The 25956-nt window shown below is 59.8% G+C and overlaps 1 protein-coding gene across 1 annotated transcript; it reads left to right on the forward strand.

Moving 5' to 3' along the window:
• The first annotated feature begins 6462 nt into the window (after nt 1–6462).
• LOC137463147 (nuclear receptor ROR-beta-like) lies at nt 6463–24132 on the forward strand. The gene is made up of 10 exons (XM_068174175.1): nt 6463–6671; nt 14050–14135; nt 14226–14367; nt 14698–15111; nt 15578–15699; nt 15965–16097; nt 17156–17263; nt 19071–19181; nt 19716–19828; nt 20370–24132. Exons 1-10 carry the CDS (start codon nt 6665–6667, stop codon nt 20529–20531), a joined length of 1398 nt encoding a protein of 465 aa, XP_068030276.1. The 5' UTR covers nt 6463–6664; the 3' UTR covers nt 20532–24132.
• The last annotated feature ends 1824 nt before the right edge of the window (nt 24133–25956 follow it).

Raw genomic sequence — 25956 nt, forward strand, 5'->3', positions numbered from 1 at the left:
AAGCCCCTTCACCAGGGAGCAGCTGCTTCCCGTGGCAGGGCCCTGAGTGGGCAGCCAGGACCAGACCTTGACCAGCACCATTTTCCTGCTGCCAGCCCCAGCCTGGGGTCCCACAGTTATCCCCAGCTGAGCCCTGGAGGGGGGATGCTCCTGGCACCTGCCACATCCTCTGCCTGCCCCACAGGGTGATGCCCCAGTGCCACCAGCCCCCAGAGCCTCAGTACTGGTGGTAAAGACAGAGCCATCATCTTGGTGGCCCTGAGCCATGGGCTATCTTTTTGCAGTATTTCCACAATATTCCAAAATGGGCGCAAAATAAAATCTCCAAATACACCTTTTTCACCCTAGATTGGAGATTCCCCTCAAAGGCAGGTGACTTTTCCGCCTGGAGGGACCATCCCACATCCCTGTCCCAGCCCTAGGGACCGTGTCACTGCCAAGTGTCCCCATCTGCCCCGGGACCCCCGTGCTCGCCGCCGGGCACGGGAGAAGCAGCATCACATGAAACTCAGCAATTTTGTGGCTGGGAAGTTCAAAAGGATGGAGGTGAAGGAGGGGCTGGGGGGGTGGGCAGGAACAACCCAGCTTTGAAGGTGCCTGGAGATTAACTCAAGGCCATGGTTGAAGCTCGGAGACTTTTACAGCAAAACCTCATTAAGGCGGGAGCGGGGGGGACGGGGGGAGTCAGGAAATCTTCTAAGCAGGAGGAAAAATGTTTGATTCAGCAGAAACAAGTGGGAAAAAAGCCCCCTTGAGTCCCCCCACTCCTCTTTTATCTGTCCCGGGGGGATCGGGGCGGAATATGAAATCTGCCCCTTTCCTCTTTCCTGTTTATCTCCTAATTATTACGCTGGAGATTCGGCAGCGCCGCGCGGTGCCCGGGACGGTGCCAAGCCGAGGCTGCGCCGCCCGAGCCGGGGGCGAGTGCCGCGGGGAGCTGCCTGGGGAGCCCCCTGCACCCCACGCTGCTGGGCTGAGCCCCCCAGGACACCAGGGAGGGAGGGACGGTGTTGGGGGGGCCAGGACCGTCCTTCAAGTGCCAATTTGGGCACCATTTGTGCAATGAGGTGAGTCAGGGCTCTGCAGCCCCAGCCAGGGAAACGCTGCCTTTGCCCCCTCCCGGGGACCACAGAGCCCAGTGCGGGGAGCAGGGGGGTGGGCTCGGCCAAGGGCCAGGGCAACCAGGGGCAAAGGGAACAAAGCCCCCCAGGGCGGGCCCTGCAGCCGCCCACGCTCACCCAACACCGCGGCCCACTGACCTACTTGGAGCATCTCTGCGGCACGGGAGTGCAGGATGGGGATGGAGACAGGGATGGGGATGGAGACAGGGATGGGGATGGAGACAGGGATGGGGATGCAGATGGACAGGGATGCAGGAAGAGACAGAGCTGCAAACAATAATGGGGATGCAGGCAGGGATGGGGGTGCAGAGGGGAATGGAGATGCAGACAGTTGGGGATGAAGGTAAGGACAGGGATGCAGGCAGGGATGGGGATGTAGGAAGGGATGGGGATGCAGGCAGGGATGGGGATGTAGGAAGGGATGGGGATGCAGGCAGGGATGGGGATGTAGGAAGGGATGGGGATGCAGGCAGGGATGGGGATGCAGGCAGGGATGGGGATGTAGGAAGGGATGGGGATGCAGGCAGGGATGGGGATGCCGTGCTCCACCCCAGTGGACACCCACAGCCGCTGCCCGGGGCACAGTGGGATCCAGCCCAGCCATGGTCGCCCCCACCCCCCCCCCAGCCCCTAACGAAGGCTCAGCAGTCACTAATTGCTTGGGACGCCCCTCGGGGTGTGGGGGGAGACTGAATGTTCCTCCCCCGGCAGCTCTGCTGGCCACGGCTCCAATTAGCCTCGTTATCCTGCGTCGCTGCTGATTAGGGGCCGGGTAATTGCCCGGCGTTCGGTGTCCCTTAGAGCCACATGGCAGCAGCTATTGCATAAGCACTGGGCAGGCATTACGTGAGCCGTGAGCGAGTCAGGCCAGCCCGGGGGCTCCGGTTACACTTGGCCCTGATGCCCCCCAGCTCCCGGCCTCGGGCTGTGATAGGGACAGCCCTGCACGAGCTGCAGGACTCAGGGGTGCACCCCACTGCTGCCTCAGTTTCCCCCTTCTCCATGCTCTGCTTTGCACTCACAGTGTGCCCAAATGACACCCACCCTACATCCAAGGCCCCATGACCCCACAGCCCCATCGCCCCACAGTCCCATTCCATGGACCCACAGCCCCACACCACAGCCCGTGCCAGCCTTTGCACAAGCAGCACCGAGGTGCAGTGACTCACAACACTGCAGCGAGGCCACGTGCCCAGCACCATGCCTGATCCCACTGGCTGCCAGGACTGGCACAGCTGGCAAAGCCACATCTCATCCCCATGGTCTGCGGGCACTGCCCTGTTTGCTTTGGCACAGCTGAGGGAGCCTCATCCTGCACCACTGAGGCACTTGAGCAGCAGGCTTGGGAGGAAGGGTGGCACTGACACCGTGGAGAGGACAAGGCAGTGGGACACAGCCCCTGAGCAGGGGGTGCCCCCTTGTATCACCCCACAGCCAGGGAGGCACAATAAGGCTCAGTGGTTGCAAGTGCTGCAGCTCTTCTGCAGCGCCCCTGGCCCTCATTGCTGCCCCCACCCCCAGCCCAGTATGGAGGGATATGGCTGGACCCTCCTCCAGCCCTGGGACTGGGGGACAGGACCCTCATCCAGCCCTGGGACTGGGGGACAGGACCCTCATCCAGCTCTGGGACTGGGGGACAGGACCCTCCTTCAGCCCTGGGACTGGGGGACAGGACCCTCATCCAGCCCTGGGACTGGGGGACAGGACCCCCATCCAGCCCTGGGACTGGGGGACAGGACCCCCATCCAGCCCTGGGACTGGGGGACAGGACCCCCATCCAGCCCTGGGACTGGGGGACAGGACCCCCATCCAGCTCTGGGACTGGGGGACAGGACCCCCATCCAGCCCTGGGACTGGGGGACAGGACCCCCATCCAGCCCTGGGACTGGGGGACAGGACCCCCATCCAGCCCTGGGACTGGGGGACAGGACCCCCATCCAGCCTGGGACTGGGGGACAGGACCCTCATCCAGCCCTGGGACTGGGGGCTGCTATGGGGCACGTCCCCCACCTGAGGATGAGATGTGGGGACACCAGTGCTGTGGCTCCTGTCAGTGGGTTCACCCCGTGACCCACTCCCTGCCGGGCAGGTCAGCCATTCCAGATGGGAAACTGAGTCACGGCAGGCACCTGGCAGTGGCCCTGGCAGTGCCCCTGGCAGGGAGCCCTCGGCAGGGACACCGCGGGGTCTGGCTGGGCCAGCCCGGGGCTCGCCGAGCTCGGGACTGCTGGTCCAGCCCTGGTGGTGGTCCCCGAGCTGGGTGAGGGGCTCTGGGTGTGGGACGGCGATGCTGGCAGAAGGTTCCCCTCTCGCTGGGTGGGGCGCGAGGGAGAGCAAACAGTGATTAAGGCGCGATGGTGTCATCCGGAATTCCTGCTCACCTCCGGGCCCGCCGGGGCCGGCTGCGCTGATCCTGGCGGCACAGCCGTGCCAGCGGTGGCCACTTCAGTGCTGCCACAGGCTGGCAGGGCCCCGCTGTCTGCCCTGGCCCTGGTCACAAAGATTTGGCAGCGAGGCTGGGGCAGGAGGAGAAGTGCTGGATGGTGGCAAGTGTCAGTTTTTGGTTCCTCATCCCTTCCTGGTGGCCCTTTCCTTTCTCTGCCGCTGGTGCCACCTGGGCTGGGCTGGATCCAGCCCCGCTGGACCTGTCCCCCAGCATTGCCCCAGCGGGTGCAGCTCCTGGCACCGAGTCTGGGCCTGGCACGCAGGAACCAAAGGCAGCTCTGACCCTGCAGCCCCACTGTTCCCATCACCAGGAGCAGCACCGGGAGATACTGGGGTGAGGGTCTCTGCACCAAGCAGCTGTGAGTGGAGCTGCACCAGCTCCTGTCACTGCATGGGGAGGGGGAGAAGGGGTTTAGGGGACGTTCTGTCACCTCCACTGCTGCCACAGCAGAATCAGCGCTGGTCAAGGCCGCTCCTCTCCTAAGAACAAATGTTACTCCAGGGGCTCAGCCGCCAGCGAGCTGGCTCCACCTCGCTCTGGCTTTCCTGGGACCAGGACCCCAATTTAAACCCAGCCAAGTCCATGGGGTGAGACCCCGCTCACGAGAAAAAGGGTCCTGCTCTGCTCGAGCCTCTCCACCTCCACCCTTGTGGCCCCCAAACCGTGGGGCTGAGTCCCAGATCTGCAGCATCCAGCACATGCTCAGGTAACCCTGCAGCATCTCCTTCTCCCCTGGGCCTTTCCCCCGGCCATGCCGAACCTGTGGGTGCCAGAGCGGGCACCGCACACGAAGGGTTAAGGGCACGGCGGCGGGAGCGGGTGCGTGGATGGCTGCGTGGGTCCCGCGTTGCTCACGGCAGGTGTGGTGCCGCTTATGTAACCTCATACTTTTGGGTTGCGCTGAGCACTCGGGGAGTATTTTCGCTCTCGCTCTGGCGCGATTCAGCCACGATTGTCCCAACAGCAGCAATCGGCGACCGCCTTTTGGGAGGGGCGAGTCCGCCGGGGCCGGACCCCGCGTGCCACGAGGAGTCACTGCGCTGCTCCCGGTCTCAGTTTCCCCATCTGAAACGGGGCTAATGAGGGTGACCTGCTTCGGGCAGCTCCCGTGACCCCGGGGGACGGCAGCGGCCTCGCCGCGCACGCCGCCGGCGCGGGGGCTGCCCCCGACCGGGGCCGCTCGGGATGCGCACCGCGGTGGGATCTCTGCCTCCATCCGGGGCTGCGCTCCCAGGAGCCGTGCTGGAAGCAGAGCCTGCGAAGAGCGAGGCGAGACGTCGCCCCTCGTCCCGTCTGCGTGCCCATCCATGCGGAGCAGGCAGGGAAGCCGGGAGGAAGGAGCGAATCCGACCGGCGAGAGCAGCGAACCCGTTCCCAATCGCCATCAGCGAAATCATGTCAGACAGCAGCACTGGAGCGCGCCCGGCCCCTCCGCCCCCCGCACCTCCCGCCCCCCAGCCCCGTCCCCCTCCCCGCCGGAGCGGCGCAGGGGTGGCAGCACACAAAGTGCCACCACGGCTCAGCGCCAGCGTCCCTCTGCCAGAGCAGGGGGACAGCTCCAGGAAGAGCAGGGGAACTCCTCTGCCAGTGGCCCATCGGCATCTCTGCACCCCCGGCTCAGCTCAGCGTTTGGGATGGATGTGGGCTGAAATTGCCCCCTTCAGCTGCCATGAAATGGTTTGATTTGAGCGCTGGGGGGCTGAGGTGTCCCCTCAGGGCCCAGCTGCAAGGGCATCCAGGGAGGAGGCAGTGATGCCATGAGTAGTGATGGTGATGGTGGCTGCATCTGTGCTTCTGGTGGGTGTTGTGTCCACATCCATGGCTAATGTGGCTGTGCCATGCTTGTGACCACGACTGGATGCCATGCTCGTGGCAGATGCCACACTCATGCTCGTGGCAGATGCCACATCCATGCCTGTGGTGATGCCAGGTCCATGTCCATGGCTGATGCCAGATCTGTGTCTGCAGTGGGAGCAGTGCTCATCCTATGGCAGATGCCTTCCCCACACACATCAGGTCTCCAGGCCAGTGCTACTGTCCTCAGGCATCTCTGGGCACTGCTGGGCACTGACCCTGGCACCCGAGCCCTGGCCCAGCATTACCAGGACCAACTGCCTCCACCCCTGTGATGTGGCACCAGGGAGGACTCTGGCGACCTGGTGCACCACAAACCCCAGCCAGGGGACTTTGCCCTGTGCCGACATCTCAGGCTCTGCATGGCGAGGCCACCATCTCTTTGCACGTCTTAGGCAGTGTCCCTTACCCAGGGTACAGCCCCGGGCCCCAAAACCACCTGTGCCTATCCCAGCATGAAGGACGGGGTGGGAATGCCTCCCTGCCACCTTCAAAGCTTCCCACTACTTCCACGGCGCCATTCCCGACCCGCAGGGCTCCCAGGAGGGATGTGCCCCCAGACCTCAGGATCTGCACCCTGGCATGGGCACACTGGGCAGCCGCACGGGGGTCCCCGTGCTCCCCACACCCCCCGGTGCCGGGTGCTGCCCCTTCAGCAGAGGCCCCCCGCCCTGTCCTGTCCTGTCGGGGGGTTTTTGGGATCCTCGCGCCGAGCGGGGTCCCTGGCGGGGACAGCGGGGCTGCACGGGAGCGAAGTGAAGCAAGGGAGCAGTGATTCAGCGGGACACGCAGCCGGCCCCGTGCCTGGGCGAGCCGGAGCGGGACGGGCACCGGCACGTCCCTCCCGGGGGCGGGCAGCCCCGGGGGCAGCTCCGAGCCGCCACAGCCGGGCAGGGGTCGCGCAGACCCCGGTGCCGGGCAGAGGCGCCGAGCAGCGGGCGGCGGAGCGGCGGGGATGGGGATGGAGCAGGAGGAGGAGGAGGACGAAGGGCAGGAGGTGGGGCTGGAAGTGAAACCGATTGGGGGGGGCGGGGCGGGCTCGTCATGTGAACGGCCGCATGCTCGGGCAGAAGTGGGTCACGGCGCGGCGGAGGGGCAGGTGCCAGAGCCGCCCGGTGCCGCCCGGTGCTTCCCGGTGCCGCCCGGTGCCTCCCGGTGCCGCCGCTCCCCGCCGCGCCTCGCGCCGCTCCGGACCCCCGCGCCGCCCCATGCGCCCCCCGGCGCCCTGACCGCGGCGGACACGATGCGAGGTGGGTCCGGGGGGCTGGGGGCTGCGGGGGGCAGCAGCAGAAGTTGGTCCTGGTGGGGATCGGGGAGACCCGCATCAGCCTGGCGGAGGGGATCGGGGAGGACCCGACGTCAGCCCGGACGGGGATACGGGGGAGCCGCATTAACCCCGCCGGTGGGGGACGGGGGGACTCGGTGTCAGCCCGGACAGTGACAAGGGGGGATCCGCGTCAACTTTGCTGGAGGAGGACGAGGGGAGCCGTGTGAGCCCCGCGGAAGGGATGGGAAGGAGCCTGCTGCAGCCCCACTGGGGACACGGGGGGACCCGCATCAGCCCCGCTGGAACGGGACGAGGGGGGAACCCGCACCAGCCCCGCCGGGGCCGCTCTGCCTCCTCCAGCTCCCCGTTCGTTAGGAATAAAATTCTTGTTTATTTTGCTTTGCTTTCCGACGCCGGCTTAGACGCACTCTTAAGCTTTTCCCCGCACTAAACCCCTTAATCCTCTCTTCAATATGTTGCTCCCACCAGGGCTGGATTTACTGTAGTTTTTTCCCCCCTTTTCCCCCTCCCCACAGCGTGGGGGGCAGTTTGGGAGGCTCCTGCAGGGATGGGCGATGGATCAGGTGCAATTTTGGGTGCCCCTTTTCCAGGGCAAGCGTGAGTTGTGCCAGCACCTGCCTGGTTTTACCCATTACCAAGGGCAATTCCTACTTTTCACCCCCTGCTCTGCCAAGCAGGCGGTGGGGAGGAGGAGGATGGAGGGAGGAAGGGTCCAGCGGGACAATCCAGCGGGGCCTGGTGATGGTGACGCAGCGGTGGCCGGACTCAGCTCTGTTCCCAGCGTGCTGGGCTGGAATTTTCATCCTCCTTTAAATCATTTTTCCATCATGCCCTGCCTTCCCCGAGCCATTCGCCCTGCCAGGATTCCTTCGTGCCCCTCCATAGGTGTGTTTTGGGGGTGCACGTCCTTAGGCTCATTTTGGGGTGTGGGTACCAGGACGTTCATCCCGAGCTCCTCAAATCCTGCTTCCTCCCTGCGCCGCGGGTGCTGCGGCTCTGCCCCCGCCGCACGCTCGTGTAACGGTGGGGCCGGGGTGGGTGAGGAGGGCGAGGCGAGCCCCCCACATCCCCTTCCTGGCCCTCGACATCCTGGGGTTTCACCTTTATTAGGACGGAGGAAAGCATTAGCGCCTGCCTAATTGCGATCACGCCTGGCTCTTACGTAGCGCTTGCACAGCCAGCAACGGCTTAATTAGCAACTGGGTGAACTTTTCCTTTTTTAAAAATATTTTTCCTTTCCCCCCATGAATTGCTGGTGCTGACCCTAATTTGGGGCCAAACCCTCCTGATATCCCACCATTCCCCCCAGTCGGGCGTTTTTCCCGCAGTCCCGCGTCCTCATCCCTCTCGAAGCCCAAATGCCGCATGGCGACGCCAAATTGATTCAATCTCCATTTTCCTTCCCAAAACCGCCACCGCTCTGCCCCATTTCCCCGGGGGCCACAGCAGCTCCTCGCTCCTGTCCTTCCCTGCGCCGCGGCTGCGCCGGGGCCGGGGAAGAGGCTTTGCCTTGTATAATCCTATACGATTTCCAGCCCTCCTGCTCACTTGTTTTGCAAGCAGCGTGGCGAGGAGCGTGCGGTGGCTCGGCAGCCTTTGCGACTTGTCCTAGTGACCTAGATCTGTCATTGGAAAAATCAGAGAGGGCGGAGGAGGAGCTTCCCTGCCCGTTTCGGCGGCGTGCACACGCTGGCGCGGCCGAGGGCGGCCGGCACCCACCGGCCCTCCCGCACGACGGCCGCGCCTGTCCCGGGCACCAGAGCGCAGGGATGGCCGTGCCTGCCGCTTCCCGAAAAAACAGCCTGGAGGAGAAAGCTGTCCGCTGGCTTTATGGAGTCCTGAGGGGTCCAGACGGGATTTGGGATCCCCCACCCTGATAACCCCAGGGCGAGTCAGCAGCAGGAGGGGGAAGAGCAGTGGTGGGGGGCCGGTGGTCCCTGTCCCTGCTCCCTGTCCCTGCTCCCCGTCACGTTTAACTTTGAACTCGCGGCGGCTATTTAAAGAGCTGCTAATGTCTAAATCAGCCCGGTTTATCGGATGTGGAGAGCAGAGCTGCTCTCCTGCCTTTTTTTAGCCCCAGGGAGATAATTCCCCCCCGGTTTAGCAGCACTGCCGGAGGGGTTCTCCCACCGCAGCCCGGTTTGTCCCCACCCCGGGCTGGCTGGTCCCCCTCCCCGCTGCCTCACCTTTGCCACCCTTCTGCACCAGGCAAAGTGCAAAGGGCTGCGTCCTGCGCCGGCGGGGCTGGCCTTGGCACAGCGCTGCGTGGCACGGGAGCTGCTGAACCGGAGCTGCTGAACCGGAGCGGCCCGGGCAGGAGCCCGGCGGCCCCGGGGGAGCCACATCGCCCATCCGGAGCTGCGATTTCCCTGTTGGGGGCACACACTGCACCACGGGACGGGGAAACACAGCGCTTTGCTGGGGATTGGGGAGAATGCAAAACCTCCGTTGGCGTGCCTGCAAGGGAAGGTGGCCAGGGGTTGCCCCAGGGCAGGGTGAGAGCAGCTGAGCGCTGTTCTGGCTCAAAGTTTCCTGGAAATCTTTGCTAATCGCTTAGGAAAGCAGTTCCCCCTCCAGAATCCCAGCCCGGTACAGAGCCGTGGTTGTGTCATCTAAATTTTCCCTGCTGCCCACTTGGCCTCGGTGCCGGTGCCTGGAGCCGGGCTGTGAACACCGGCACGGGCCTGGCTTGTTTGGGGTTCCCTGGGGTGCATGGATGGGGATGGGGTTTTTTGGCAGCAATGGCAGAAGTACCAGGGTGCTGGGAGACCCTGAGGCACTGCAGCACTGGAGGCTGTTTAATAGCAAAGCCAACAGCAGATATAAAGGGGTGATAATTCCCTTTATTTCCTTATTTATTCCTGCCCTACAGCAAAAGACAGCTGTGGATGGTGGCTGTGAGGAAGCGCAGTCACTCCCGGGGCTGGAGGTTGCTGCAGGGGATGCAGGTGCAGAGCCAGGGATTGATTAGGGGGGTTTAGGGCAGGAATGGGAAATGGGGTGGCATTATAGGTCCCTGTGGGTCCCTGCGTGTCCCTGTGGGTCTCTGTGCAGCCTGGAGACATCCTCCTCTCCCTGCTCTGGCTGCACCAGGGGGATGCTGATTTTCCCTGGAAGGGGAGAGGTGCTGGGGGCAAAGCATCGGAGCACCCCGGTGCCCTGGCTGGGGCTGGGGGATCCAGGGGGGCTGCAGGGCTGCTGCCAATTACCAGGGGTGCCCGTCCTGTGGCATCGATCAGGCCTGGCAGAGGGATGGGGCACGGAGCTGCTTTCCCAGCAGGTTCACTTGGTAACAAGCCAGGTCACTGGGGAAGCACTGGGGGGTATTTGGGGCAGGGATGGCCCCAGAGGCACGGAGCCACCAATGAAATACTCAGAGCTGGGATGCTCAGCCCACTACCTCCAGCAAGGACACCATGGCCTCATGTGGCCCCCCCAGGGGAAGGGGTGGCCATATTCTGCCCCTGTGGGGTGACAGCTGTGCAGGCTCACCCTGGGGGACTGTGCAGGGATCTGCCAGTGCACCCCAAAACAAACCCCTCCAGGAGTCCTCACCCCACAGCCAGGGGTACCCAGTTATGCCGATGGGAAGGGGGAGGCAGCTCCAAAAAGCCTCCAGCAGCAGTGGGGTCACAGCACGTGACCTCAAGGCTTAATAGGGTGCTGAGGGTTTGGGGGTAATTCCCCAAAAGCAGTGAGATTGTATGGCTGAGGGGAGGGACAGGGGGAGCAGGAGGAGGAGGAGGAGGATGGGGCCACCATCCTCCCTGCACCACAAAGTGGGGGTCCGGCCCTCCGTGGCCGCATCCTGCAGGCCTTGCCTTGTTTTGTTTTGGGGTGCAAGAGATGCCCGCCCTTGGGGCGGAGGCGATGGAGAGGAGGGTGTGCCGGCCGATTCCTGCTCCGGGGAGGGCCGTTCTGGCTCAGCCGAAACCACCGGAGCCTCCAGCACGGCCTGGGGTGAGCGGTGCTGGGCTGGAGGGGACACACACGGCCGGGTCTGGGGGGTGACAGGCGACCTGGGCACCGTGCCGGGACAGACCTGTGCCCCTCCCCTGGAGCTGCAGCTCAGGGTGACAAACGGGTGCCCCCAGCTGGAGGCATCACCCAAAATCCCCGCTCCCGGTGGCGGGAGGTCGGGGTGCCACCCGGAGCACCAGCCCGGTCCGGGAGTGGCCGCGGGCCCGGAAGGGTTAACGGCCGTGGTTACACAAGCGCGCGTGGCCACGGGCAGAAAGTGTGTCAGTGGGACAGGATGGCTCCAACCGCGGGGCCACGCGCAGCCGCCGCACCGGGGGCCATCGCCCCGCCACGGCCGGGCCCCGCGGCCGGACCGTGCCACGGGGCCACTTACATAAGGGCCGGCCGGTGGCAGCGGGCCGGGAGTTGGGCAAGAAGTGTTTACAGTGGGAGGAGAGCAAATACCACCGCCGGGACATTTTAATTGCCGGCTGGAGATCATTATTACTTTTTTTTTTTTTTTTTTTTTTTTAACCCTTTCGTTGTTTCTTTTCTCCTGATCCCTATTTTAGCCCCATCGGCCACGGGGTGGAGTTTCCCTGCTGCCTCCCCGAGATGGGGAAGAGGTTCACCCCCTCCTAAATGCCCTCCCTCCCCCCCCCGTTCGCAGTGTGGCCGATGGTGGCTCGGTTGTGGTGGGAGGAGATGCTAAATTCTCCGGTGGGGAAACTGAGGCACGGGGGTGGTGTGGGGTGGGGGAATATCCGGGATTTGGGGGTCTACTGAGATGTTTTCCCTGATCACAGTGAGATTTGGGGGATGCCGGAGCTGCTGTGGCCACCCCACCCACACCCACATTCCTTCCCATCCCCCAAATCCTGGGGATTTGCCCCAGAAGTGTGTTTGGGGGTCACAGGGGAGACAGGGGGATGGTCCGGCCACCTCGGGGGTCCACGGCTGTGGCACGAGGGGACACTGATGGAGCCGACTCGGTGATTCAGCCGGCTTTACAATCAGAGCAGCAATTAACCGTGCTGGGCTGTAATTGCCATCGCCAGGTTACGGCCGTATCTCCACGTCACTTATTTGGGGCGAGCGTCTTACGAGCGGGTCAGGTGCCAGTGGCGGGCACGGCCGGGTAATTAGCAGGATGGTAATTAGAGCCCCAAAAGGCTGCGGGCACACGGCGGGTGGTCAGGGCTTCTCCTTCGCCAGGACAGCATCATCCCCATCACCCTCGGCTCCAGCTCCGGGGGGCTCTCGGGGGCGGGATTTGGCCATCGGCATTACACGAAGCCTTTGGGCTCGTTGGGGTTTTTGGGGCACTGTGGGCTGGGCTCTGCTGGGGGGTGCCGGCGGTGCCGGGCCGCGCTCAGCCCCGGTGTTTGCCGGTGCCGGTAATTCCGGGTACCGGAGTATCGGCCGCGGGCGTGAGGGCGCGGCGGCCGCGATGCATCACCCGCGCTGCCGGCGGCTGCAATTAACGTTGCATAACGAGCCGACGCCGCTTCCTGCCGGGGGTGGCACCCCCTCCCTGTGCCCCCTGCCATGCCACCACCTCGGTCCCATGCCGGGACAGGGTGGTGGAGAAGGTCCCTGCGGTCCGGCAGCGTTGGGGAAAATGGCAGCGGGATCCAGGGAATTGGGGGTGTCTTGGTCCTCGGAGCTGGGTGGTGATTTGGGGGTGGCCACGCGTGGCTCTCCGGATGCCTCCATGCCCCTGCGGAAGGGGTGGCCCTGGGGCTGCGGTGTTGGTGCAGCTGCGGGGGATGTGAGGATGCCCTGGACATCCCTGCCCTGCCCACCGCGGGGAAATCAGCTCTGCTCTCCCAGGCTCAGAACCGCGGCAGAGGCGTAGGCAGAGGATGTGGGGAGGGGCAGGGATGGGATGTGACTCCCTCGAGTCGGGGGACAACACACAGCCCTGGGAGAAGCCCAGCTCAGCAGCCTGGGGGAAGAGGGGTAAGCCCCAAAACACCGGGTGCATGTGGGGCATTGGGTTAATCAGTGAGTCAAAGGATGCAGGAGGGATTCATCCCTCCACTTACAGCTGGACTGGGAGTGAGTCCTTCCCCAGAGCAGCCGAAAGCAAACCTGCCCCAGGGGATACAGTGGTGGCATCCCTGGAGGGGGTACTGATGGCATCCCTGGGGGTACCAATAGCATCCCCGGGATATTGGGCATCCCTGGGGGTACCGATGGCTCCCCTGAGGGTCACAGAGTATCCCTAGGAGGGACCAATGCCATCCCTGGAGGACTGAGCACTCCTGAGGGGCCGATGGCATCCCTGGGGGACTGATGGCACCCCGGCTGCCCCTCTGCCCAGCGAGGCTTCACTGCCCCATCCCAGCCTGCCCCAAGCAGCAAGGGACCCAGGACCCTGCCAGGTGCTGGGGTACAGGTGGCACTGGCTGGGCACTGGGATTGTCACTCACAGAGGTGGCCCTACAGAGCACATCTCTTCACCAGAGCCGATGGCTCCCAGGGGAGAAGAGAGGCAGAAGGGAATTACCCGAGCGGGGATTTGCACAGGCCCAGGAGATTGGAAATAACCATAATCTGGCCGTGGGGGTTATTTTGGCGCGGCGGTGGCTGCCCAGCACCCTCGAGAACGATGCCAGGCTGAGCCCAGCCGGGGGGTGCGGGGGCTGGAGTGGGGATTAGAGGGTGCAGAGATGCCGGGAGGCACGTACGAGTCCCGGGGGTGCCGTGCATCCCCCCCCGCGTGGGTCGGGAGGGCAGCGCCAGCCCAGATCTGGGGCAGCTGGAAAATGAGGAGGACGAAGCCTATTAGCAGCTCAGTGCCAGCGAAGCAGAAGCGGGGAGGGAAGCGGATTTGTGGGGGGAAGGGGGCCGGGACCTTGAGCTGGGGATGGCTATATCGGTCCTGGGTTTCAAAGGAGCTGCTGGGGGGGCACGGGGGGGCCCAGACCCTCTGCTTGGGCCAGACCTCCAGCAGCAGAGCATCTGCAGCTGCACGGATGGGGATGGTCCCTGGGCCAAGGCTGTCCCTGTCCTGGTGCACACATCAGTTGAAAAATAAGGGGAGTGATTCCCGGTCAGGCTGGGGCCAGAAAACATTCTGTGCTCTCCTGGATCCAAGGGCTTTCCAACCCTGTCTTTTGCTGCTGGGGGATGGGGGATGCCCCCAGGATGCCCCTGCCCTGTGTGAACCTTTTAGAGATCTCTCTGAGGTGCAAGAATCCTTGTGGGATTCTGTGGGAAGGGCTGAGCTGTTGGTGGGTCCAGCTCTCGTGCCTCAGTTTCCCCAGGTGCTGAGCCAGCCCGCGGCTGTCGTGGCCGGGGGCCATCTCCCTCCTCCCATTCAGCATGACCATTATTAACCCCCGTGGTTTCCCCTCTTTCCCCACCCACCGCAGCCCAAATCGAGGTGATCCCGTGCAAGATCTGCGGAGACAAATCCTCAGGGATCCACTACGGTGTCATCACCTGCGAAGGCTGCAAGGTGAGCCCGGGGAGGCCGGCTGCGGGCAGGGGGGTGGCCCTGGCTTCCAGCCGGGCACTTTCCCAACTCCTCCCATCCCACCCCGGGCAGGGTTTCTTTCGGAGGAGCCAGCAGAACAATGCCAGCTACTCCTGCTCCCGGCAAAGGAACTGCCTGATCGACCGCACCAACCGCAACCGCTGCCAGCACTGCCGCCTGCAGAAATGCCTGGCACTGGGCATGTCCCGCGACGGTGAGTCGTGCCCCGGGGTCCCCAGGAGCCACCTGCTCCTCCTCGGAGGGAGTCGGGCACTCAGGACAAAGCTGCTTCCCCAGCAGGGCCAGCGCGGTGCAAGGAGGGTTTGGGAAGCAAGAAATGCTTTTGTGTTTTCTGTGGGAAAATGGAAGCTGGCTCTGTTTGGTTTGACCCAGGGTTGGTCTGGGATAGGGGGGTGCATCCAGTGGGGCCTCCAAAGCAGGCACTCCCCCGGGAGCCAGGATGTTTCCCAGGGCAGTGGGCGGTCGTGGCTTTGCCCTGGGGGGTGAAGCTGCCCTGACACAGCTGTGTCTCCCCCCGGGGCAGCGGTGAAGTTCGGCCGCATGTCCAAGAAGCAGCGGGACAGCCTCTATGCCGAGGTGCAGAAGCACCAGCAGAGCCAGGAGCAGAGCGGCGGCGCCAAGGATGAGCCCGAGCCCCTGAGCCGTGTCTACACCACGAGCGTCAGCAGCGGCCTCTCGGACCTGGACGAGATCTCCACGCTGTCCGATGGGCTCCTGTTCGACTTCCCCCTGACCCCCGATGGCAGCAGCACCTACTACAACCCGGACCTGCTGGCCTCGGCGCAGCCCTCGCCCGACCAGTCCAGCCTGGATGTGGCTGATGCCACGCTCATCAAGCAGGAGTCCATCTACGAGCTGATGCTGGAGCCGGCGCTGTTGGCACACGGGGCACTGGAGGGTGCCCAGCTGCCCCCTGACATCTCTGTCCTGGAGATCGGTGAGCGCCAGTGCGGTGCAGGGCAAGTGTGGGGTGGTGTGGCTCCGAGGATGGTGCTTGGGGCCACCCCAGCACCTTGGAGGACACACCCAGCTCTGGGGACACACAGCCGGGCTAGGGGAAGGTGTCCCTGCCCAGAGCAGGGGGTTGGAATGAGATTTAAGATGAATAAGTGGATGGGATTTAAGCTTCCAACCCAAACCATTCTGGGATTCAAAGATACAGAGCCCAGCCTCAGCTCTTGGAGCAGCCCCACGGCTCCCTGGTGGAGCTCAGCACACCCAAGGTCATGTGGCACATCCCTTGCTTGCTTTAGGCTCAGCCCCCGCTGCCCCATCTGTCCTCAGACCCCCGTGACACCGTGTGAGAGCCCCATCACCCCTCCAGCCCTCGGCCCCCGCAGCCCCAGAGGCGAGGACGGGGTTGGGGTCCCCAGGTGTCACCGCCTGCTGTCCCCACCTTGCAGACCGGGTGGCCCAGAACGTGGTGAAGTCGCACCTGGAGACGTGCCAGTACACAACGGAGGAGCTCAAGCGCCTGGCGTGGAGCCTCTACTCCCCCGAGGAGGTCCGTGCCCTGCAGAGCAAGGTGAGTGCCACTGTCACAGCCCCCTGGCACAGCCAGTGTCCCCTGGGGCCATGCTGAGGTGGGGATGAAGATGAGGAGGGTCTGTCGGTGCTTTGGGAGCAGCCCAGAGGGGGAGCTTGCTGTGGCAGCTCACCTCCCAGGTGTCCTAATGCCACCAGCCCCCGTGGATGGCACGGCACTGGGGTCTCATGCCTGCCCTGGGGGGTCACAGAGCTGGGGTGCCGGGGTGCCAGCACTCCCTGAGAGTGTCCCCGCTGTGGCACAGAGCTGCGAGGCCATGTGGCAGCAGTGCTCGCTGCAGATCTCCAACGCCATCCAGTACGTGGTGGAGTTCGCCAAGCGCATCGACGGCTTCATGGAGCTCTGCCAGAATGACCAGATCATCCTCCTGAAAGCCGGTAAGGGGGGGAGCCCCACCGCCCCCCTTGCGTCCCTGCCACCCCCCTTTGTGTCCCCACTGTCCCCCTCCCCTCCCCAACACCTCTCCTGAGCGGCAGCCGTGGGGCCAGAAGCAAATCCCATCTTTTCTCTTGGCCGGTGCTTTCCTCTTGGGGGTCCCCTCCCTGGCTGCCCCAGTTCTCCCAGTGCTGGGGGAGCAGGTGCTGGGCTGGAAGGAGCTGAAGGTCACATCTAAGGGCGATGGTGAAGGAGGGCACGTGGGGAGTGCCTGCCTTGGGCAGAGGCTTCTCTCCATGGCTGCCCTCATCCAAATGTCACCCAGAAACTGGGATGGAAATGAGAACAGAAGGCTTTCCTCTGGGAGAAGGGGTGCCAAACTCAAACAGGAGCAGGGAGGATTGACAGAAAAGGATTGGCCTCTTCTCCCAGCAAGAGACTGGGAAGAGGAGGATGATGGCAGTGCACACCCACGTCCCCCACCCTTCCATCTGCCCAAGCTGGCAATGCCGTGCCCAGGCCAGGGAGCTGAATGTGCAAAATCCCCAAAACACTGGGAAAACCTCATAGTTTCTAACCTGTCAGAGCTGGGGAGCTGAAATTAGCACCCAGCCCTGGGGACACGTGCCAGCGTCCCAGCAGGGTGCTGTACCCCAAAGCCAGAGCTGGCTGTGCCTGACACGCTGGAGTTTAACTCATTCTTTCATTTCTTCCTTCCATTTTCTTTTTATTTATTTTATTTCCACCCTTTCCTCTCTCTCGGTGCTCCACCATGACCTCGGTCTCTCTGTGCCTGGCTGCGAATGACTGGATAATATTTCCCTTTGGTGAAATATTGTGGTCACAATTGGACACTTAAAAAACCCCAACCAATCCCAAAAACCCAAACTGGATCTGTTGAAATACCCATTCTGCTCTTGGGAATGAACAATCTGGACCTCAAACGTGCACTGGGGGCTTTCCTCTTTCTTACATTTGGTCCTGGGGTGATGGAAACCCCCCTGACCTTCCCCACCCTGCCCTGCCCTGCCCTCGTCTGCGCTCTCTCTGCCTACATCAGGTTGCCTCGAGGTGCTGCTGATCCGCATGATCCGCGCGTTCAACCCCTTGAACAACACCGTCCTCTTCGAGGGCAAGTTTGGTGGGATGCAGATGTTCAAATCTCTCGGTAAGGGCTTGAGCTGCCCCTCCCTCGGGACTTTCTCCTTCTTCCTTCTCCTTCCTTCTCCTTCTTCCGTCTCCTTCTTTCTCCTTCTTCCTTCTCCTTCTCCTTTCTCCTTCTCCTTCTTTCTCCTTCTTCCTTCTCCTTTCTCCCTCCTTCTCCTTTCTCCCTCCTTCTCCTTTCTCCCTCCTTCTCCTTTCTCCCTCCTTCTCCTTTCTCCCTCCTTCTCCTTTCTCCCTCCTTCTTTCTCCTTTCTCCCTCCTTCTCCTTTCTCCCTCCTTCTCCTTTCTCCCTCCTTCTTTCTCCTTTCTCCCTCCTTCTTTCTCCTTTCTCCCTCCTTCTTTCTCCTTTCTCCCTCCTTCTTTCTCCTTTCTCCCTCCTTCTTTCTCCTTTCTCCCTCCTTCTTTCTCCTTTCTCCCTCCTTCTCCTTTCTCCCTCCTTCTCCTTTCTCCCTCCTTCTTTCTCCTTTCTCCCTCCTTCTTTCTCCTTTCTCCCTCCTTCTTTCTCCTTTCTCCCTCCTTCTTTCTCCTTTCTCCCTCCTTCTTTCTCCTTTCTCCCTCCTTCTTTCTCCTTTCTCCCTCCTTCTTTCTCCTTTCTCCCTCCTTCTTTCTCCTTTCTCCCTCCTTCTTTCTCCTTTCTCCCTCCTTCTTTCTCCTTTCTCCCTCCTTCTTTCTCCTTTCTCCCTCCTTCTTTCTCCTTTCTCCCTCCTTCTTTCTCCTTTCTCCCTCCTTCTTTCTCCTTTCTCCCTCCTTCTTTCTCCTTTCTCCCTCCTTCTTTCTCCTTTCTCCCTCCTTCTTTCTCCTTTCTCCCTCCTTCTTTCTCCTTTCTCCCTCCTTCTTTCTCCTTTCTCCCTCCTTCTTTCTCCTTTCTCCCTCCTTCTTTCTCCTTTCTCCCTCCTTCTTTCTCCTTTCTCCCTCCTTCTTTCTCCTTTCTCCCTCCTTCTTTCTCCTTTCTCCCTCCTTCTTTCTCCTTTCTCCCTCCTTCTTTCTCCTTTCTCCCTCCTTCTTTCTCCTTTCTCCCTCCTTCTTTCTCCTTTCTCCCTCCTTCTTTCTCCTTTCTCCCTCCTTCTTTCTCCTTTCTCCCTCCTTCTTTCTCCTTTCTCCCTCCTTCTTTCTCCTTTCTCCCTCCTTCTTTCTCCTTTCTCCCTCCTTCTTTCTCCTTTCTCCCTCCTTCTTTCTCCTTTCTCCCTCCTTCTTTCTCCTTTCTCCCTCCTTCTTTCTCCTTTCTCCCTCCTTCTTTCTCCTTTCTCCCTCCTTCTTTCTCCTTTCTCCCTCCTTCTTTCTCCTTTCTCCCTCCTTCTTTCTCCTTTCTCCCTCCTTCTTTCTCCTTTCTCCCTCCTTCTTTCTCCTTTCTCCCTCCTTCTTTCTCCTTTCTCCCTCCTTCTTTCTCCTTTCTCCCTCCTTCTTTCTCCTTTCTCCCTCCTTCTTTCTCCTTTCTCCCTCCTTCTTTCTCCTTTCTCCCTCCTTCTTTCTCCTTTCTCCCTCCTTCTTTCTCCTTTCTCCCTCCTTCTTTCTCCTTTCTCCCTCCTTCTTCCTCCTCCTTCTTCCTCCTCCTTCTTCCTCCTTCTTTGTCCTCCTCCTCCTCTCCCTATCCTCTGTTTTCCCTGTCCCTCCCCTCCCTGTCCCTGTCCCTGTCCCCTCCCTCTGGAACCCAGTCAAGGCTGCAATTTGCAGCCAGGTGAGTGTCCAGGACCCCCCTCCACCCATCTCGTCTCCCAAAACCTTTCCAAGCTCCGGGTGCCGCTGGTTTCTGCTGGTGGGTGGGCAGAGCAGTGACAGCGAGGTGTGAGGTGTCCCTGCTGTCCCCTGCTCAGGCTGTGACGACCTCATCGGTGCCGTCTTCGAGCTGGGGAGGACCCTGTGCCGCCTGCAGCTGTCGGACGAGGAGCTCGCCCTCTTCACTGCTGCTGTCCTGCTCTCCCCAGGTACTGGGGGGCCCCCATACCTGGGGGTGTCCTGTGGGGAGAGCTGACCCCATAAAGCTTCCTTGGTGGATGATTTCAGTTATTCCTGGGAAAGGAACTTTTGGAAAAAAAATGCATCTAAAGATGCACAAAATGCATCTGTCGAATTTCCTTGATGGGAAGAGGAACCGTGTCACCCATGGTGGGGTGGGGAGCATAGAGAGGAGCCAAGTGTCCCCAAAACCATCCTGGAGACCAGGAAGGGTTAAAAGAGCCAGGGGCCACTGCCCTGTGCCTGGGAGAGACGCTGTGGTGACTCTGACCCTGTGGTGACTCTGACCCTGTGGTTGTGGGAAATGGATTAGCCTCTAATAGTGACAGCATTCTAATAGCTTCTAATTGTGATAATGTGATTTATAACATATATATTGTCTCACCCTTCACATAAGACTAAAAATAAAGCACAAGTTTTTTAAAACACCTCTGTTTCCCCATCTCCAAGTCAGAAAATAATCTAATCCAACATGTGGTGACTCTGTCCTTCCTCTCCCACAGACCGCCCGTGGCTGACCGAGTCCAAGAAGGTGCAAAAGCTCCAAGACAAGATCTACGTGGCCCTGCAGCACGAGATCCAGAAGAAACACTCCACTGAGGACAAGCTTTCAAAGGTAGTGGCACAGGAAACCCAGCCAGGGGTGCAGGGGGTGTCTGAGCTGGGGCACGTGGCTGTGCCAGAGCTCATGAGCCACACATGCGCATTTTGGAGAGAGACACCTCAAACCTGTCAGAGGAGGAGAAGAATTTCTCCTTCCAAGGGCTGTGAATGCCTGCGGTGGTGCAGGCAGAGGCAGCACCGTGCTGCTGAACCTGGCAGTGCATCAGCAAGTGGGGCTTTTTTAGGTAAAAGGAGCCATTTGGGGAATGCTTTGACCTGTACAGAGCTGGGGTGGGAGGAGTCCCCCCTGTGGAAAGATGTGGGTTTGGGGGTGAGGCCAGGTTGCTGCCAGGCTGCCCAAAGGTGGGCAGTCTGCTGGTGCCCCAGTGCCAGATCCCCAAACACTGTGCCCAGGAACAGCAGGGCAAGGGACACCAGCTGGGACCCCAGTGGTCCCCAAACCCCCCTGCTTGTCCCCAAAGGAGGGGGAAGAGCAGCATCAGGGCCACTACACCCAGCATCCCAGTGGTCACCAGTTCCTTCTCTCCCTGCAGATGGTTTCCAAGCTGCCCTTGATGAAGACCATTTGCAACCTGCACTTGGACAAGCTGGAATTTTTCCGTCTCCTGCACCCGGAGACTGCCATGAACTTCCCCCCCCTCTATAAGGAGGTTTTCAACTCGGAGCTTCAGTACAGCGACCCCCGGGAGAGCTAAGGCCGGGAGCCAGCGGCCCCCTTCGAGCTCCCCAAAACCTGGAGACAAACTGCACTTCAGAGCTTTGGGGCAATGTATTTAAATCAAATAATCAAACGCAAGAGAAGCCCGGGGGGGCTGCAGTGCCTCCCTGGCCCCGTCTCCTCGCTGTGGATTGCAATAGCTCTTGAATGTAAAGCACCTTGAAGGAAAAAGCAAACGGACTTTGCCATACCAGTGAAATGAATGTGAAATCTCTGCTTGGGAGAGGAGATGCTCCTGGCAGTGGTGAGGGACCGGCTGCTCCCGGTGACACGGGAGGAGGCAGTGCCCTTCCCGCTGTCCCGGCTGCACTCTCCACCTCCGATTTTTATTTCTTTATTTTTTAATTATTATTTTTATTTTATTGTGGTTTTTTTAACCCGAACATCAGGCGTGAGATAAAGAAGGGGCGATGCTGTCTCGGCTGGGTTGGGTTGGGGCTGCAGCTGAGGAGAGGGAAAGGACAGAGCCTTTGCTTTATTTCATCTCCCACGGGTGCAGCGGGACTCTGGGAGCTTGGCCAAGAAAAGTCTGGCTGTGGCTGGTGGGGGATTCAGCACAGGATTTTCCAGTGGGGGAAGCTGGTGTGAGGGAAAAGATGCCCACTGCAGCAGGGGAAGAGTTTTGCAGGGTCTCCACGCCCTCCATCACAGCATTTTCCCAAATTCCCAGCCAGCTCCTCATCCAGCTGGGTGACCGCCTGACTTTGTGGAGCTGGTTCAGCAGGTTCACCTGCATCGTGCCACCTCTGTGCATCCCAGGAGCTTTTCCAGGCCCGTGGGATTTCAGCCGGACCCCAAATCCTGGCCATCCCACCCCAGAGGCACCCGTGGCCACTGGAGGGGCTCCAGGGCTGTCCCTGTCCCCGTGGTGGCCGCAGCAGCGATGGCTCTCTGGGTGCTGCTGTTGTGTGTAGTTCTCTTATCAATTCCTTAAAACTGCCCCATGGTTCAGCACCCAGAGCAGGGTTTGTGACCTTTCCCCACCCAGCCCACAGCTGGTCCCATTCCCAGGTTCTCCTTCCCACACCACACACAGGAGCCCAGATGTGGCCGCCTGCTGCTGCAGGCTGAGCTGCACCCAGGCTTTCCCCTCAATGAGCTCCCTAGAACTGTTATTTTGGGAGTTGCTCCTGAGTTAGCAGGATTTAGGAGCTTTTTAGGGGGAGAAACTGCCTGTTGGAGTCAAGGGGAAGTGAAAGGTCCTTATTCTTCCCTTCGAGGAATAAGGCTGGTTGGAAGGAATGTGGTGTTTGGGACCTGCTGCTCCTTTTGGGAGGCTCAAAAGGGGATGAAGGAAGGATTGGTGGGATGATGCTGTTCTAGGCCACAGCAGCAGGGGATGCTTGAGACACTCTGTGGCACTGCAGATGGATTTTTCTGTCCCTGTTCCTGCTCCCACTGCAGCAAATGCCAAAAAACTACAAGGGAAAAATCTGCTCCGAGGCAGCCCCAGTTTTGCTGACAAAGGGCTAAAATCCCAAGCTCCTTTCCTGCTTTGTGCTGATTCCTCGTGCACCCAACCCCATCCTCGGGCAACTCGGATCATCCCCGAGCGTGAGCCAAAACCTTTGGATCCATAACTGCACCCTTTAAACTAAACAAGCAGCTTTCTCAGTGACGTGAGGGATATCCCTGCTTTTATTAAAAGACCTCCTAGGGAAGACCATGGACCAACCTCGACGAGGGAAGACTCCCCAGGAAGCTGATGGGATTTCTGCTCTGCTTGAAGGCAGAGGGAAATGGGGACCGCGTTCCTCCCCGGCAGCTGCCACCCGCCGCGCGCAGCCCTGAGCTCCCTGCGTTTGCCGACCACATCCCAACAGCAAGCTCCCATGGGTTTGCTGACCACATCCCAACTGCTTCTGGGAGTAGACTGGAGCCCGCCAGCCTCAGCTCCCTCTCCGTTGGTGCCAGGTCTCTGGGAAAAGGCTGCCGGCGCTCCCACGGCCCCACGCGACGTCCAGTGCCAATGCGTCGCTGTCCAGCGCAGCGTCCACGGCGTGGGGATGTGCCCGGCTCCTCTCCTGCCCTCTCCAAAGCTTGGACAGAAGAGAGAAGTCAGTACTGCCTTTTACGTCCAGAGGGTTGTGCCTTTTTTTTTTTGGAAGCATCATTTCCGACAGCACCGTTCACTTCCCGGGAAAAAGCACCCCCAGAACATGACTGTGCTCGGAGGGAACAGCCCGTGGGTGTTTGGGAACGTTTGGGGAAAAACAGAAAAAAAAAAAAAGCACACACCCTTCTTTTTGCCCTCAGTATTCGTCAGCCAACCCAACACACACCAATGGTCAACGCCACCGAGTTCATTTCATCCGGCAAAGAACCCAGGAAAGCACCTTAATTTGGGAACAGGCCATCACAGCGTCCATCCCGTGGGGAGAGATTCTGGATTATTCTGAGCAATAAGAGCCCCCCCGTGGGAACCGAGGGAAGACTGGAAGTATTAAGCATGTGTAACTCGACCTGCCAAACCGCGGGAACCTGCACTTTTCAGTTCTCTTCAGAGGAACCGACTTGATTCAATGATTTTTTGGGAGGGGATAAAGTGATTCGGTGTCAATTCGGTGATTCCTGGCCTGGGACGGACGCCACGCGTGGAAAGGGATGGAAAGGGATGGAAAGGGATGGCAAGGGGTGGCAGCCCTTGCTTGGGACTTGCCAGGGCTGTGCCAAGGTTCCTCACCCCTGCTGGGCCACCCAGAGCTTGGAGCTCGCAGGGAAAGGGTGAACGACGAAGCCTGGGCAGAAATGCCCGAAAAAGGGAGATTTCCCTCTCCCCTGTGGCCAGTGCAGAGGGGGCCCGGGAGCCCCGAGCCCCCCGTGGCTCCGGTGCCCCAGAGACGTTCCCATCCCAACACGGGATGTTCCTTTCCAACAGCCCTGGGCTGCCAGCGATGGCTCTTTTCCAGACCAAGATTAATTTAGTGTTTGTTTGTCTGCTCTGGCAGTTTAGCTGAGTGTCCATTTCCACCCACAGAACCCTCACACTGTGTATAAAGATGGATCAAAAATATATATAATATATATTCTTGTGAATGTTGGTGCAAAAGAGAAAAATATATAAAGTTTTGGTCGGTTTTATGTTATTTTTTATCTCTATGAATGAAAGGAAGAAATGGAAGACCTTTTATTTCCATTTACCACCCCTCCACACACACCTACCTGTAGATACCAGCAGGTTTTATGGAAATGTTTTACTTTTTAGATTTAGGAAAATGCTTCTGTTCTCATTGAATGTTCTGTCTTGTAAGATTGTAATTTCTATTTTTTTAAAGAAAAGAAAATAACGAAATAAAATTTCCTCTTTCAGACCAGTCAGCTTAGGAAGGGAGGGCAGGGGAGGGAGAAACGTTTATTTAAGGACAAAAACTGTTGTTGGAATTTTTCATAACATTAAATAAAAAGTAATATAATGTATGGATGACAACCTTTTTACTGAGGTGTGTTCTATAGGTATATAGATGTATATTGCACAAAATTTACAGGAAGAAAAATAAAGTCTGTTTCACAAGGTGAAAAAAAAATAATGTTGGAAATAGTGATTTTAAATTTTGGCAGAGAGTGAGAGTGGAAGTGAATCCCTCAAAGTGATGGAAAAAGCTTTAATTTATTCCATGGGCTCAGGACTGAGCTGTACCAGAATCCCAGAGTGCTTTGGGTTGGAAGGGACCTCAAAGCCCATCCAGTCCCACCCCCTGCCATGGCAGGGACACCTCTTGCTGTCCCAGGCTGCTCCAAGCCCTGTCCAGCCTGGCCTTGGGCACTGCCAGGGATCCAGGGGCAGCCACAGCTGCTCTGGGCACCCTGTGCCAGGGCCTGCCCACCCTGCCAGGGAACAATTCCTAATTCCCAATATCCTATCCCTCCTGCTCAGGATTTGGGCATAAAGGTGGATTTCAGGCACTGGGAGGTGTTCTTGCTTCACTTAATGCACAGGAAAGTGAGCCAGGAGGAGGCTGGATCAGTGCCCTGGGGTGTGTGTTTGGTTTGGAGCCTTTGGAAGCACTTCCCAGCCCCTCTGCATCCCCCAGCCTGGGCACTCCAAGGAAGAGCAGAGGTCTGGGAAGGTTCTTCATCGGGGAATGCTGCTTAAGCAGCCCTTGAGCTGAGGGACAGGGACTGCACCTGGCAGTACCGGGGACATTTCGGGGCAGGAGAGTGGAGACAGGACTGGAGGGATGGTGCATCTGTGGGGAGGAATTAGGGACAGCCAAGGAGCATTTGGGAGTTATTTTCAAAGAGTTCCCAGTCCTAGGAAGGAAAGAACACCCCAGATACACCGGGCCATTATACGTGGACATTCATGGATGTCCTGGATTTAAAAAGGATGCAAAGACTTTGGATGCCAGGCACTAATCTCTGCTCTGGGACAGGGACAGGAGCCCAGGAAGGGCTGGAGCTGGGCCAGGCCTTGGCACGGAGCTCAGGGAAAGGTTCTTCCCCCCGAGGGTGCTGGCACTGCCCAGGCTCCCCAGGGAATGGTCCCGGCCCCAAGGCTGCCAGAGCTGCAGGAGCGTTTGGACAGCGCTGCCAGGGATGCTCAGGGTGGGGTGTTGGGGTGTCTGTGCAGGGACAGGGCTGCACTGATGATCCCTGAGGGTCCCTTCCAGCTCAGAATGTTCCAGGACTCTTTGAATCTCTGCTCTGGGTGCACACAGGTGAACAGAAACCTCAGGAGACAGATCAGGACACAGCAGGAAAGTGAATGTGACCAAGGCAAGAGAAGTAGCTGAAGAGCTTTAGGGATCACCAAGGTCCCAGAGAGGGACACAGGTCACATTCCTGACATGTTACAGGCACCACAGCACCACGAACAACTCTCTGAAACCACTCTCCCTGCTTGCTGTACCTGAGGTGCTCTTATCTCCCCAGCCATGTGGGGTTCAGATATTGCAGGATAAATCCTGTGCAAAACAAGGCGCAGCTTGTGGAGATGTTGGGAAAGGCCATCACCCACTCTGGGGGCTCCCTGGGGTGTCCAGGGAATCGCTGCGTCCCATGTGGGAGCACCAGACCCTTGGATTGCTGCACACTGATAATTTGGCTTTCATTTAAAAAAAAATCTGTCTTTTTTCGCCAAAAAAAAAAAAAATCCCGTTTCTTTGGTGTACTTCGAGAAAAAAAAAATTAAAGCATGGCAAATCCATTTAAAATTTCCTTGTGAAGAGCTGCTCTTTAAACAAAATAAATAAATAAATAAATAAATAAATAAATAAATGTATGTTTGGGGAAAATGGCTCCAAGGGAGAAGCTGGGAATTGTCAGGGAGGTTTCAGCCCCGGAGTCCGGGGTCAGGAGGGATGGGCTCCCATGGGACAGGGGACAGCAGCCTGGGGGTGGCCCGGGCGCTGTCCCCCAGTAACGCTCCTCTCTCCCTGGCCCAGCAGCTCCGGATTTACTGG

This window comes from Anomalospiza imberbis, chromosome 27, assembly GCF_031753505.1.
Source record: "Anomalospiza imberbis isolate Cuckoo-Finch-1a 21T00152 chromosome 27, ASM3175350v1, whole genome shotgun sequence".
Taxonomy (NCBI): Eukaryota; Metazoa; Chordata; class Aves; order Passeriformes; family Viduidae; genus Anomalospiza; species Anomalospiza imberbis.

Coding starts and splice junctions, on each gene's coding strand:
- LOC137463147 (XM_068174175.1), top strand. Junction 15,112..15,577: donor CATCTCTGTCCTGGAGATCG/GTGAGCGCCAGT, acceptor CCCACCTTGCAG/ACCGGGTGGCCCAGAACGTG. Junction 19,182..19,715: donor TGCTGTCCTGCTCTCCCCAG/GTACTGGGGGGC, acceptor CCTCTCCCACAG/ACCGCCCGTGGCTGACCGAG.